Source organism: Anser cygnoides, chromosome 13 (genome assembly GCF_040182565.1).
Source record: "Anser cygnoides isolate HZ-2024a breed goose chromosome 13, Taihu_goose_T2T_genome, whole genome shotgun sequence".
Lineage (NCBI taxonomy): Eukaryota > Metazoa > Chordata > Aves > Anseriformes > Anatidae > Anser > Anser cygnoides.
In genome coordinates this window covers 11,131,278-11,145,507 of record NC_089885.1, presented here as the reverse complement: position 1 = coordinate 11,145,507, position 14,230 = coordinate 11,131,278, and the positions used below count along the sequence as shown (strand labels likewise).

Here is a 14,230-nt window from a genome sequence, read left to right as displayed (position 1 = left end):
GCATCTTATCTGCTTTTCGCTCCCCCACGTACTACAAGGAGTCCTTACCAGTTTCCAGACCATCTATCAATGTAATTTTGATTGTGCAAGCAACACCCTTCCAATTTTCTGCCTGAAAATTAGTCAAACTCATGCATCAGGTTTTACTGAACTTTTAATATACAACCTTGCTTCTCTGGCCTTAGCCATCTGGACAAAGCATGCCCTTCTGTGCTGGTTTGGCATGGGAAGGTATAGGCACCAAGCATGAATCTGACCACCTCTCATTCGGTGACTCCTCGCTGTGAAAGAGGACAATTTCTCAAGTTATGATGAGGTTTGGAGTGAAAGCTGGCTGGTGACTCAGAAATGGGAAGGCCAAACCATCCTGCTCCTGGGGGTAGAACAGGCTCTGGGATTTGCCCAGCCACTAGCTCATGTGGAACTGAGCAAGGAGACCAGACCAGCAGAAATAATATGCAATAGCTCACAGATTCTGGGGCTTAAGAATAGAAACTGCCTGGCAATGATTTTAAGGTCTTACCCAAGGAAGATGGCATGCTGCAGGTGGTGACTTTGGGGTTGCTGCCTGTACCACTGAATGAGGTTGCTGGGTTTGTTTGTTCTCACAGCAGGTGCTATGCTGTAGTCTCCTGACTTTCTCCTCTCAACATCTCGAGCATCCAGCTCGAATGGGGCTGTTAAGCAGACAATATACGGTGTTATTCTGTGCTCAGATGGGGCTTTGCTACACAGGCTGAGGGGTCTGAAAGCCTTGTCATGGGCAGGCCAACCCCCTTTGGGCAAAGGATCCAGCTAGGTATGTCCTGTCTGACAGCTGTGGGACCAGCACCAGCCCAGGTGCTGCAGAGATGGGGCATGGCAGGACAGAAATAGGGCAACAAGATAACACTTCACTTTCACACCCCTAGCTGTGGAGGATACAGCTGATATGTCCCAGTTTCTGGACATGTATTCAGCAATTAAACACATGCAAATTACTACAAAAGTAGATCAGATCAGTGAAGAGAAACATCTCCATGCAAAGTTCTTCTGAGGTCCTAAAGAAAATGAGTTCAAGAGCACAAAGACCTGCTGCACAGGAGGGCACAGCATATCCTAGATGCAAACACATTTCTGTCTCCTTGCCTTATGCACAGATTGTAGGTGCAAGGTGGTTTTCCTGCTCCCCAGGTCAGGTGGACAATTGGTTATTCGAAACTAAGGGATGTGGAAGGAGATTCTGGTTTTCTCACCTGCTAAGCTGAAGCATAAGGAGAAGGTCAGTATCTAAAATAGTCGTCGCTTTATGTATAACAGTTGTCAAGCAGAACTTCAGACTTGTAAATCAGGCACTGGCTTGCACCAGAAGATAAATTAAAAGCAGAATAAAAGCAGAATGTTGGCAGAATACTCTCCCTATGAAAAGCACAGTAAGTACAAGAGCTGCTGCCTCCTGCCCTAGGCAAAGGTGAGGATCTAAAGCAGACTTTTTGCTGTCTTGGAGCTGGAAAGATTGCTATCGTGTGTTTGTCAGATTAACTGGTGCTTGTTAAGGTCTAGAACCCATTGATTTGTCTTATCTACATGGAAATGGACAATCCATTAGGAGGGCAAAGTAGCTTTCTAAAACAAGCTTGCTAAGTAAGGAGTGTGGACATCTTGCTCTGTCCTTTCCATATTCTCCTGTACGTTTTACACAGCTCTGATTCCTTGCAGCTGATTGCAGGCACATTGTTTAATGCTCCCCTTAAAAATAATTCTTATTTCCCCTAACACCTTCTTAAAATGAAACATACTCGAGGACTGCTTTGTCCTTTAATTTCTCTCCCAAGAATGACGGGAACAGGAGCTGGTGTTTAATCATCAAAGAAGTCGAAGCCAACAAACTGTTCATTAGTCTCTGGCAGTGGCAGCTTGGTTTTTACTAAGTCAGATGTTTCATTTTTCTCCCTCTTTCTGGAGCATCTTGGCTTTCCTAATGTTCTTTTATGATCTTGGACAAGGAGACCATATGTCATTTTCTTATATGGGGTAGGACTTTTATTTGGTCACTTCTCCAAAAAGAGGTGATTTATCAAAGTCAGGGGTGGAGGGGAAATGGGGGACAAAGTTAAGTGGCATGGCTAGCACTAGAGGTAAGCTGTAAAGCCTCCTTTATCCCCCTCATTGTTTCCAGTACCTTTCACAGCTTGGTGAAATGCTAGCAGCCTGCAGTAGCTTTCAAAGCTACTTTGCAGCACTTTCAAAGCTCCCCCCAGAAAGCTACCAGCCATTTGTCGTACACAAAAATGGACTAGGCACAGAAGACATTCATATTACTGGAAATACTGTGTTCTGAGCAAAGATTTGGTCCTTTCACACGTAGTATTTCATGCCATTTCTAGGCCTCTGAGTCCACTGTAGCCTCTAACAGGGGTGCAGACTTCTGTCTCTGCTCAAATTTAGTACTGGGCACTGTAGAGGTCACAGGACAGAAAACCAATCTGCCCCAACCTGCCAGCGACCCACATCTCCCAGAAGCTGTGCTGAGGGTTTAAGAAGCAGCCTGCTCAGGAGGGATGCTTTAGGTGACTTTCTGTTGGAAGCTGGACCTTCTGCCATGCAGCAGGATCTCCATCCTTGGGTGGTTCTCCTTTCCTGTTAGTCCCTCCCCTTTTATGACTCGGAGGACTGTTTTTCCATGTTACGCCTAGACCTTTCAAAGTACTGCTAAGTACCTGACCTCGTGCTTTTTCCATAGGCTCTGTTGAAAATTTTTTCCATTACCTTGCCCTCAATCTGTTCTTATATAGCAACCCACTGCAGAAAGTCAGATACTGTCATCATACAGCTGTTTTGTTTTTAACCTGTGTGAAAATTATTTCCCCTTTGCTGCTTCCTGCTTCTGTCAGAGCCTTTATATTATTTTTGAGTATTTCCTTATTTGTATACTGCTCAGTAACCCTCAACTATCTAAAAGTGTGGGACTCTGTAAGCTTAAGTAGCACAGGGTTATGATTACTTACTGACTTAATACAACCACTACAGGGAATCGGTTAAGAGTAAGTCTGATCTGTACCTATTTTTAAGTGATGTAAATACAGTGGAGAGCTAAACTGTAGAATTTGCTACCTACCACAAGGCTGCAGGTGCCAAAGATTCTGAGATGAGACAAACTCTCAGAAGAGAAACTGAGTGTCTTCAATTAAGAAGGTATCAGCTCTGGCTCAGGAGATCGTTAAGCCTGAAACAGCTGGAGAATAAAGTATCATAACACAAATACCCCGTTTTTCTTATATTTCTCCCTTCTGTTCTCTTGACTGGTACTGGAGACAGGACGCTAATGTGCGATGACTTTTGGTCCGACACAGTACCGCTGTCTCCAAAACGAGTACAAGCACGCTTGTAAGAGTATTACTTTGGGCATAATGTGTGTCCTGTATGCTGATGTATCACTGCGTTTATTGTCTTTGGGGTTCTACAGGAAACACCTTCCTCCATTCACACCTCTCTTGTGCCAACATTTCAGCTGCTTACTGTTGAGTCCTCTTACATCTTTTTTGTTTTGGGGTCTCTGCTGGGTTTCAGGAAATACTGGAGTTATCAGTCTCTTCCTCTTGTCTGGAGATGTACTCTTACAGCCCCGTCATCAGTAGCTGGTAGGACGCACTGTCACTTTAGCATGTGAGGCCCCCAGGCAAGCTCCTCTTGTTCTCTGGGGCTTTTCCTAGCCCCTGAGAGAGCTGTCCTCTCTCCTTGCAGGGAAGCAGCTCTGGAGTGTGAGCGCCTCCTGCTCCACATGTTGCTCTCACCTCTGCTTTGTGGATGCATCATGCAGCTAGGAGGAGGAGAGAGGGAGCAAAGCCTCTGCAAAACCTGAGATGGAGGAGGCGCAGGGAGCGGGAGCTGGGGCTGACAGCTCTCAGCTGCTGGGCAGAGCAGGGTGAACAGAGGCATGCGGAGGGATGTCCCACGGGGATGGTCACGCTGAGCAGCTTTCCAGCAGGCTCAGGTGCTATCTCGGCTTTGTGAAGGGCTGAATGGGAGCTGCAGTGCTGAGCATAGCCCTGCGTGCAGCTGGGCCACGAGGCGTGCCTTGCAAGGCAGCATGGAAGTCTCGTAAATAAATAGAATGGAAATGGTGCATCGGTGGCTGCCTGTCCCCCTGAGAAGAGCCGGGTACCAAGGGGGGTGAGAGGCTCCAGAAACTCAGGTGCTCTGCTCATACTGCAATGCAGGTCCAAAGTCACTGGGAGGGGTAACCAGAGAGAATATTTTCCTTAGCAGGGTCTTGACCAAAGTGAGAATGTTGGTGCCCCTGAGAGATGGACTGTGAGGCTTCTGAAGCAAGATCTTAGCAATCCTTTAAAAAGGAAAGCAACACAGTTTCTTGGCCAGAAGCCTGTCACTGTGGTTTTGCTCTTTTCAATATAATACAGAAGGTGACAGATATAGCTTTTGTATCCAGACTACACCACAGATTCGCTCCATGACCTTTCAGATATGCATGTGGGTCTAGATTTCTGAATCATAGTTAGATACCCGAAAGCTGGCATACCCATACTGTGGGATTATTTGAGCTTGTTTTCAGAGGTGCTAATCAAACCTGGCTTTGAGTAAAGTCAGTGGGAGAAGACGGGCAGGCAGGATGCCTCTGTGCTCAGCCCAGATGTTAGTGCATGAGCACGGTCCTCGCCAGCACCTGGCACAGAGCTGGCAATGCAGAGCAGAAATGTCCCTCGTGCAAACCTGCGTGGTCAGGAAGAGGATTCCTTTGGCGCTTTAAGTATTTGCTTAGGAAGAAACAATGTGTCTCTGGCCCCAGCAGTTCATTTGCATGCATTTGCAGAAAGCTTTTTATTTAAGGACTTGTGAAAAGTTACTGGCTTCTTAAGGCTGCTATCAGCAAGACTTGTGAGCGCTGCTTACCCTGCCCACTTCCTAATCTACATCTTGTTAGCTGTCTTACCCCAAAAAAATCTTGGCTCCTAGCCTATTTAAGACCTGTTGTGAGAAGATTTTTTCATTGATGTGTACAAGACCCCTTCCTGTACTACTCATTTATCTGAGAGGAAATGATTGCACTTCTAGCACAGTGCTACAACACAGTCTGTGGCTTTGTGGAAAAGCAGATTTGGGGCCTCTGGGTCTCCCCGGGATGTGCAGTTACTGTGCAGCATCTAGAATTCGTTCTGCAAAGCTGCAGCTGTAGGCTACAAAACAGCTTTCCCTGCCCTTTAGAAAAGTCCTGACTCAGCAGAACTTTTAAGTTTCAACTTTATACTGTGGAACAGGAAAGGAACAGGAGACATGTATGGCATTGTGGTCGCTGGGGATGGTGAAGGAACTGCCCTTTACCCAGTGGATCATGCTCCACTGGTGACAGATTTCCTCCACATATGTCCCTCTCTGAGAATTGCAGTGAACTCCCAACTTAGCTCATACACCAGGGCAAGTGCTAATAGCTTGTCATGGTTGGCCAGGATTGACTCTGAATCCTTGGCCTAGAGGTGAGATTTTCCACGTGCCTTTGGGAATGTCCTGAATTTCTGCTCAGAATAAAAGTGGACTTTACAAGGTGTATTGTTTCCCTTTTCCCAGAACAAATCGTAGTCCCTCCAGCTGGTGGAGGTGCAGATGCAAGCATTTGGGTGCCAGCAAATGTGGAGATCCACCAAAGGTCTCAGGAACGGCAGGAGGGGCTGGACTGCTTTGTGTCCCTGCCCTGAGGCCAGGCTGTGACACTAGCATGTTTCTCTCCTAGGACTACACCATCACCATGTACTTCCAGCAGAGCTGGCGGGACAAACGCCTGGCATACAATGACCTTCCTCTCAACCTGACCCTGGACAACCGGGTGGCTGACCAGCTGTGGCTGCCTGACACCTATTTCCTGAACGACAAGAAGTCCTTTCTGCATGGAGTGACAGTGAAGAATCGCATGATCCGGCTCCATCCTGATGGGACTGTCCTATATGGCCTGAGGTAAGTCTGAGGCGAATTCTTGTTGGTTGTGGTTGTGAATGACGCCTCGTCTAAATTTCCTTCATTTTGAAAGAGGTTCTGGTATTTTCTTCAAGCACACACAAGGACTACGCAGATTCTGAAGCGTTGCACAGGTTTAAGCACCTGCTCTTCCTCCAAGCTAGACGTGGTTGTTTCCTTCAGGCCTCTGAAGTTCCCTGTAGTGCTATAGACAAATGCTGGAGATGGGAATAGTTGGTTCTGTGTGTTTCAGGTCACTGTCATTCGTGTTGCATAACACTTCTGTTTGAAACACTCATTTTCAGTTGCTTATAATTTTCTGCAAGTTTGGCCTATGGAGATGAGACTTCATTACTCTGGTATCTAATGCTGAATACCTGTAGCACTTGAGTAAAATCACTTTAGTTATTTTTGAGTATGAGATCGTAGACATTTTTGTACCATTAAAAAAAAAAAAAGTCTCTTCACCAGAGCAATTTTGATAATTGAGCTTTGAAAGTTGATATCTAGTAGGGGAATGGTCCTCAGCAAGGAGGCTTTTTATGGTGTCTGGAATAAATTTATTTGCAAGTACAAAGGATTTTTGAAAGTGTGTTTGTGTGTAGGGGAGGTGACAGAGTTTGACCTTGCTGTGTTATCTGGATCTGTAGAGGTGCCAGGGCAGGTAGGAATGTCAAGTGGGAGGACGAAGGGGGCTATGTGGGAAGTTTGCAGCTGTAGATAAGCGTGCACTTTGGGATGCTGTAGGTGAAATCTAAGCAGTGATTTCCCCAATCCTGTATTTGTCTGCGTTGAGCTGTTCTCCCAGTGTGTTTTTTGTTTGTTTGTTTTTGTGTGTTTTTTTTTTTCCTCCTTTTTGACTACCAAAATTCACAGCTGGCTTTTAGACCTGCCTCCACATTCACAAATGATTGTGATAGCAGCTCTGGGCTTACATCCCAGTGCAGCAAAGGGGGAGGAAAGACCTTTCTCTTTCAAAGAGGGTACACCCACCCTTCCCATTTACAGTATCAGCTCCTCTGCTGCTTCGTGTTTTGTGGCAAAGACTAACTTTTTATGATGATTTCTTCCTTTTTAAGTAGCAGGGCTGTTTTGGGGAGGGTGGGGCTGGGTGTAGGCACACCAAAGTAGGAGGATGCATAGGACATCATCCTGCTAGAGCAGCAAGGTGCCTGTGCCCAGTGTTTCCCTATGGCAGAGCTCTGGGAAGCTGTAAGAAGCAGTGGATGCTTGTGCTAAGGGACAGGCAGGGGTATGCTCCAGCCTGTCGTGAAGGAGGGGGCACAGAGTGCCGTGAGGCTCGGGCTGCTGAGCCAGCCCACCTGAGCACAGAGCTGCCTCCCCCAGGCTGGTGGGCACCCTTAGCATGCACCTGCGCAGCACACAGAGCAGAAATACTCGTGTATTTTTATCAGCTGCCATTTAGTCAGCTCCAACAACGAGCAGTGTGGATCCAGCTGCCAAGCAGTAGAAGTCCACGGAGGGTTTGCAGGGCCAGGCTGCTGTCTGAGCACCTCCAGCACCGTCCCTGCCCTTGCCCTCTTGCGGGGCCCTGCGGTGCGGGTGCGGGAGCTCAGCTCCCTCCCAGGCAGGGCCTGGGTGAGATGAGGAAAATTGCATCCAGGCCAAAAGAAAGAAAATGACAGCTGTTTGCCCCTGTTATTTCCAGGGCCATAGTAAGAGCCGCCTGTGTTGTTTTAACTTTTGGCTGGTTTTCCTGGAAGCTGCTCTCTTGCCCCTGGAGAAAAAGGCAACTGCAAAAACAAAGCAGTGAGCAATTGCAACTGCTGTTCCTGGGCTGTGCCTCCAGCCAGGATGGCTGGCTTTCACTGCCCTGAAAGCACTGGGGTGTTGGGGGACAAGCCAGGTGCCCTGAATGCTTGAAGTCCCTCTAGATTTATCCGTGGTGGTATGGACAGTGCTTTCCTTAAGGCTTGCTGTCTGGACTGACTCCCGCACCTGTGATTTTGCTGACAGCAAAGTGCTAGGTGCAGTTTTGCAGGTGCAAATAATTGTGATCATATTCAAAAATACATAGACATATGCACAGCAGGTGTAAGCAGGTAAGAAAATGCTCTGGATATTCACCTGTGCTCCCTTTATCTTGGTACAAATACACCCATGCTTGCTCTGCAAGCAGTAAGGAAAGTGCGGGTCCTTCCTCTATTAAAAAGCTTGGTCTTGTCTTCTCTTGCATTTTTGGAAGGATCTTTAAAATGGAGTTGCCTTGATAGAAGAAGGCCAAAGGAGGCATTTTCTGTGTTTTGTGAGTTTTTTGTTTTGTTTTGTTTTGTTTTTTCCTTTGTTTACCTGCTTATTTGTTTTTCCTCCGGCGAGATACCACAGCTCTGTTCCTTCTCCTGCTACCTTCTCACCAGTCGCTTCCCCCTCCTTCGAGCTGATCCTGTAGCAAAGTGACTCAATCGTGCTATTTGTGGCACAACAGTCATTTTTCTTTCCAGCAGTCTCTGATGTCAGAGACCGGGGAGGATGACACCCTGGCAGGCCCCAGCTTTCAGCGAGTGTTCAAGCAGGATCAGGCTCAAACCCCGGATCAGACCACAAGGTCCGAGTTAGCTCACATGAAGTCAATGGGTATTTCGTTTGACTTCAGCGAGGACAAGATCAAGCTTCAGATAACTTGTTTCCATGAGTAAATGAAGCCCTTTATTCTGCCGCTCTGCTCCATTGTGGACGTTGCGTGTCAGAAAAGCATATGCTTGTTTTTGATAGAATTAACGAATTAGTGGATGAAGGGAGTGCAGCAGATGTAATACAGCTACATCTTAGGAAAAGCGTTCGATACAAAAGCTTACTCCAAAATTAATTCACACTGGGCTGGGATTAAAAGCCGGTTGCCAGATCTCCGACAAAAGGAATGCATAAACAGCCACGGGCTGCGTCGGGGAGGCGACGCTGGGCTGCAGGACCAGCTCTGGTGTTTCCCAGCTCCGTCCCTTCCAAGCTAGGAGATGGCCAAAATCCCGGGGTCTGGAGCCCAGACCCAGCCCCGGGGATGCTCCAAGCAGCTGAGGATGTGTGGTCTGCCGTGGGAGGATGCAAACCCAGCAGAGCCAGTGGAGTTTTAGGACGCAGAAGGTGGTGGGGTGGGGTTGTGTCCGCACTCCTCTGGCCCCCAAACACCTTGCAAGGTGCCTGTGAGGTGCAGGAGAGGTGGTCACCTGGGGCACACAGCGGAATGTGCTAAAGCAACAAGGAAAGGCTGCAACGCGAAGGGAGGCTTAAAGGAGCTGCCCACAAAGATGAAAAGCAGTCAGTTGTTGGTGTAGGGGAGGGAGGTGGACAAGATAGTGAGGAAGAGCCGTGTAGAGCTGGCTGGATTTAATGTATTTTTCCTCCTAATGGCTTTTTGTCAGAAACTGCATTGGTTTCATCAAATTTTAAACAAAAAATTAGGGAGAAATTTTTCATTTAAGAAAAAAAAAACGTTTCAAAGTGTTGATGTTTCACTCCTAATTTTATGCAGGGAATTTTTCACTTATGTCAATAATTCCCTCTCTATTTCATGCTGCTTGTACTACCACTGCTGGAATTTGAGAGTTACAGGGAGAAACACCGAAGCCTTTCTCTGGACCTCCAGAGACTGTCTAGCCCACTTCTGCCATAATATTCACTAAGCTTTACATTATCACACATCCAAGCTATACATTATGGTCTGATATCTGTATTTCCTTTTCTAGACCATGCAGTTTCCTTTCGGTAGTGAAGCAAGTTAACACTCATCAAATGTTGATGTCGTTAGTATTTTCCTGTGTTTTCAGAGACCTAAAAATAGAAATAGCTGTAACAATGCTGAAATCCTCATATGGTAATTTGAAATCGCATTTGAAACCGGCTTAAAAACATCCTTCGGGGAAATCTCGAAGCTATTTGATTTCGTTCCAATTAAGGACCAAACCGAATTCCAGCAAAACAGGTGCCTCGAGGAGCTCAGCATCCCTGTGCGCGCGGGGCAGCGGAGGGCTGGGGCGCGGGGCAGCAGGCGCGGAGCCGAGTGGACAGCGAGCGAGATGCAGCGCCTGGCTGGCGAGGAGCCCAGGCGATGTGAGCTGAGCAACTGAAAAACTGCAGAGGAATTTGATGACGGAGACTAAATCCTGTGCAGGGAGAATGAGGGATCTCCTCCTGCGAAGGTGGTGTAGCGGTGGGGGTGTGTGTGTGTGTTTTGCTTTTTTTTTTTTTTTTTTTTTTTGATTCCTGCCCATGATAGTCACCGCAGTGAGGTATGGTTTGGAGATGAGGCAGTTTGTGTAGATGCAAAGAAGCCAAGGCACAGCAGGGCACTGAGCCCAATGGGAACGTAGACCCCTGCTATCCCCGTCAGTGTAAATGCCTGTTCAGTGCTTGAAGCAAGGCGGAGAGAGCTGTTATAGATCAGACATCTCAACACTTGCAGTTTAAACCTGAGTGAAGCTGGATGTATCTGCTTTGGCAGCACAGGGTTTCTGCTTTTCACGGGGGTGAGTTCCCAGCAGCCTGCTGCTCCCTGCAGTGTAGCTGCTCCCGGGGGGTGTCAGCCTTTGCACTACAGCAAACTGACCCACTCCTGGGACAGAGCCTGCTGCTGGGCCAGGCAGCAGCTCGAGCACCACCTGTAGCTCACCTTATGCAGGGAAGCAGCCCAGGTGGGCAGAGGCACGTCCAGCATCCCTCCCACCCACTCACCCACCAGCAGGTTACTGCATTGTGCCTCTGGGGCTGCCCTCCCTCCTCCCCATGGTTTGGGCTCTGCTGGAGCTCATCTTCTTCCTAGCTCCTATTTTCAGCCCGTCTCTTGACCAGGACTGAGCTATGTCTGCATTACATTCCTCAAATTCAGGCTTGGGATTATTGGTGTTCCAGTTGGTAGAAAGGGTTCTCTCTCTCCTGTCTCGCTTGGAGCCTGCTGTTTGCAGCCATGTCCTTGCTCTCCCTGTGGGTGTTCTCTGATTTCTATGGAGTAGGGACCTGACAGGTTATAATTGAGGAGTTTTCTCTACATTGAGACCCCTGAGCAGAGATTTTCTCCTTCCATCTCGCAGGCCAGAAGAGAAGAAATCTGCAGTTTTTCTCTTTGCTTCCCCCTCCCTCCCCAAGAGAGGTTTCCCTGGAAATGTGAGAGATGATTCAGTCTCTACCCTGCCTCTAGCAGCTCTGCCCGCTCCCTCCGCAGGTTAGGCAAAGGCAACAGAAATCTCTCCTTTGGCAGCCTGGGTGTAAGCAGTTGGGCTCGTGTCCACCCAGCTGGGCTCCAAAGCTGGTGCTGCAGCCTTGCACTGCTCACACCACCCAGCTCCAGCACAGAGTGTGGGTGTGGGAGAAGGGTTTGTTCAGTGGGTGAGGGGAAATGAGAGTTCAGTTAGGAACCTGACAGATCCCCATGTGCATTTTGGCCTTCTAGGGACAGGATGAGGGGCTTAGGTGTAAGCACTAGTTGGACACAGAAGTGCCTGCATCTACACTTCAATTCCTATCCCCCAGAAAACGTGCGCTTTTTCCTCTCCCAGGGTGGAAAACAGGTTGATTTCGATTACTGGTACCCTGAGTACTAGTTTAGGAGAGCTTTTTTTCTCCCTATCTAATCTGAGTGCAGCACATACTGCTGTTTATCAAAGGATGCCTATGCAGGCACAGGTGCTTTTGGAAACAGAGTGACCTTAGCAGGATTGTGCCAAGACTTATGGAGTCGGTTTTAGGCCAGCAGACACAAGGGGAAAATATTCCATATCCTTGCCTTGCTCTTGGTTCTAACATGACCTCCAGGAGTCTGCAAAGATCAGACCGTGTTAAAAGAATGGCAAAATCCACCACGGGTTTATAAATCCCTCCAGGCCCTTCAAACTTTGTGCTTACTGCCAGGCAGAAGGTGACATTTGCCAGCATGATTTTTATGACTGACTTCGAGAATGTACAGAGTAAAAATTCGATTTCATTTTTTCCCGCATTCAGCAAAACAGCAATTTTGCCTCTCCTTCCACTCTCAGTTATGAGAAGCCCAGTACAAGTCTAACTTATCCCTTGGGGGGGTCTGCACATGTCCTGGTAAACTCAAGGTGCTTGTGTACTTTCTCCTCGTTGCTGCAAATTGAGCTCTGGGAGTCAGTATCACTGGGGGACAGGAGCATCTTCAGCTTCTCAGGTAATCTGAAATCCAAAAAGTTTCAACCAGCAACTTAGAGTGTTTTTTTGTTTTGTTTTGTTTTTTAATCTTTTGCTGTGTTTGAATATTTGCGTTAGTCCCTGGATGATGAAACTTACTCCATATCTGCAAAACAGACAAGAATGTAAGTGTAGGCACACGCTGTTCCAGTACCACTTAACATTGGCCCCACAAACCAGTCCCAGGCACATCTAGTTCGTTGGTATGCATGTAGTTATGATGCACACAGTGCAGCAGTTCATTTTGTAAGGATGAGCTCAAGGAGAAAGGGACCCTGCTTGCTTTAGGAACCCCTCAGAGGTGAATGTCTTCGCTTCTCTCCAACCCAGCCCTCCTTAGAGAGGCTGGACCTGCTCCTTTAGGAATCAGATGGTGTTTTGGGGAAGTCATATTTTGCCCTTTACACTCATAGCTGATGAATTTGGTTCACTCGACACACTGGAGACGATCCAGAGGATGAACTGGTGGCTGAGGGCCTCCAGAGCCGAAGTTTGGTACAGGGAGATCACACCTGGGGAGCTGAAGGGGCAGCTACCATGGAGGGGGAGGCAAGCAACAGGGTAGGAGATGGAGAGGAGACATTCAGCCAGGGCAGGTAGGTTTTAAGAGGTGGGAGCTCCACATTGCTCTGTCTTTGAACTTATATAATCATTCTAAATAAGACAGAAGAAGCCATTAATAAGTAAACAGTGATGAGGAGGATTGGAAAGGGAATGGAAGGGCTGGTGGCGTTCAGGTCGGAGAACGTGTGGAGGACTGATGGTGTGCAGGAGTCTGAGCTGCAGCTGTGGTGGGATGGACCTGTGCTGCTGCTCATGGAGCAGGCAGCAGGGTGAGGCTGCATCGCTTTTCCGTGCCTGCCTCTGCTTTATTGGTACTAGCGCCAGGTGGGCATCGCTTCCTCCTTGTAACAGAGACCTAGCACGTGCCTGGTGGGACTTTGAGCTTTGTGGCTGCCCTACCTGAAGTGATCCCTACCTCCCCTGGGGCTGAAGGACTCTCTGCAGAGTAAGATATCTGTGCTACCTCAGCTTCTGCTTGGATCTGCTGGGTGCTGGCAGAGAAGGGGGATATCCATCAGCACACAGCCTGCCAGAGCTGCTTGACAACTCACGAATGCAAGTCCCTTCTTTTTCTTTTTGGAAATGTGCAGTGGTTTCTCCCTAGCCCTGTCTCCCCTCGATGGACTGCCTGCCAGCTGTGCAGCAGAGTAGCAGGGCACTGAGGACTTGGCTGCTTTGAAAGCCTGCAGACCTGAGGAGCAATGATGAGGGGAAGGGCACAAACACGTCTTTTCTATGGGGAGGGAAGTGAGAAGGTTGTGATGTGAGGGGGGTGACTTGGAGGCCTGCAGAGGTGACAGAAATGGAGGGAGGAGAGGGGAGCTGGAGGTGGTGGGTGCTTGCCCCTTCACCGAGCGCGTCGTGCGAAGGGCAGGCGAGCCTCTCCCCTCTGATGGGGGCTGCGCCTCTGTGAATCCTCCTCTGTGAATCTCCAATGCGTCTCTGTGAATCGCCATCGAAGCAGATGGAACTTCGCACCACACACATTTTTGGATTTAAAAGGGGAGGGAGGGTGGGCAAAGAAGCAAGAGAAGGGGGAGGGAGGGAGAAGACGTGGCCTGGCCAGGAGCCAGCACCTCCTGCCAGCGCCACGGGGAAGGTGGCACCCTTCCCCAGCGTCCCCTCCGGCCCCGCGCTCCCTGCTCTGCTCCACTCGGGTCGCGTCTCCTGCGGGCACTGCTCTCTGTCTAGAGCTGTTTACAGGGCGATGGTTTGTTCTGTCTCCTCATCTCCTTTCGCACGGAATGAGTATCCACTCTGCTTTCTGTCTTTTAACCTCTGGTTCTTCTCTGGTTTTCCTTCCCCAGGCTCCTTCACCCCTTGCTTCCCCTGATCCCACTCCTCCGCTCCCTTACCCCGGTGGCCTCCTGTCCTGCACTATCTGCTCTCCTGCCTCTCAGCCCTGCCCGTCTCCCCCATCACCATTCATGCCATCATCACTCTTCTGTCTTCTGGGAGCAGGCAAACAGAGCCGTGATGCTGTGGGTCACCCATGAGCAGGGCATGGCAAAGAGCTGCTGGGGTACAGGATGGTTTTTGAGGTTCAATATATAAATAATTG

General features: G+C 48.7%; 1 protein-coding gene across 3 annotated transcripts in view; it reads left to right on the top strand.

Moving 5' to 3' along the window:
• Nucleotides 1–14,230, top strand: part of LOC106037780 (gamma-aminobutyric acid type A receptor subunit theta) — a 73,281-nt gene that overhangs the window by 36,460 nt on the left and 22,591 nt on the right. For all 3 annotated transcript variants that reach the window (XM_013183838.3, XM_013183837.3, XM_013183839.3), the window contains one exon: nucleotides 5,726–5,946. In XM_013183838.3, coding sequence (XP_013039292.1) covers nucleotides 5,726–5,946 — 221 coding nt within the window. The remainder of the gene's footprint in view (nucleotides 1–5,725; nucleotides 5,947–14,230) is intronic.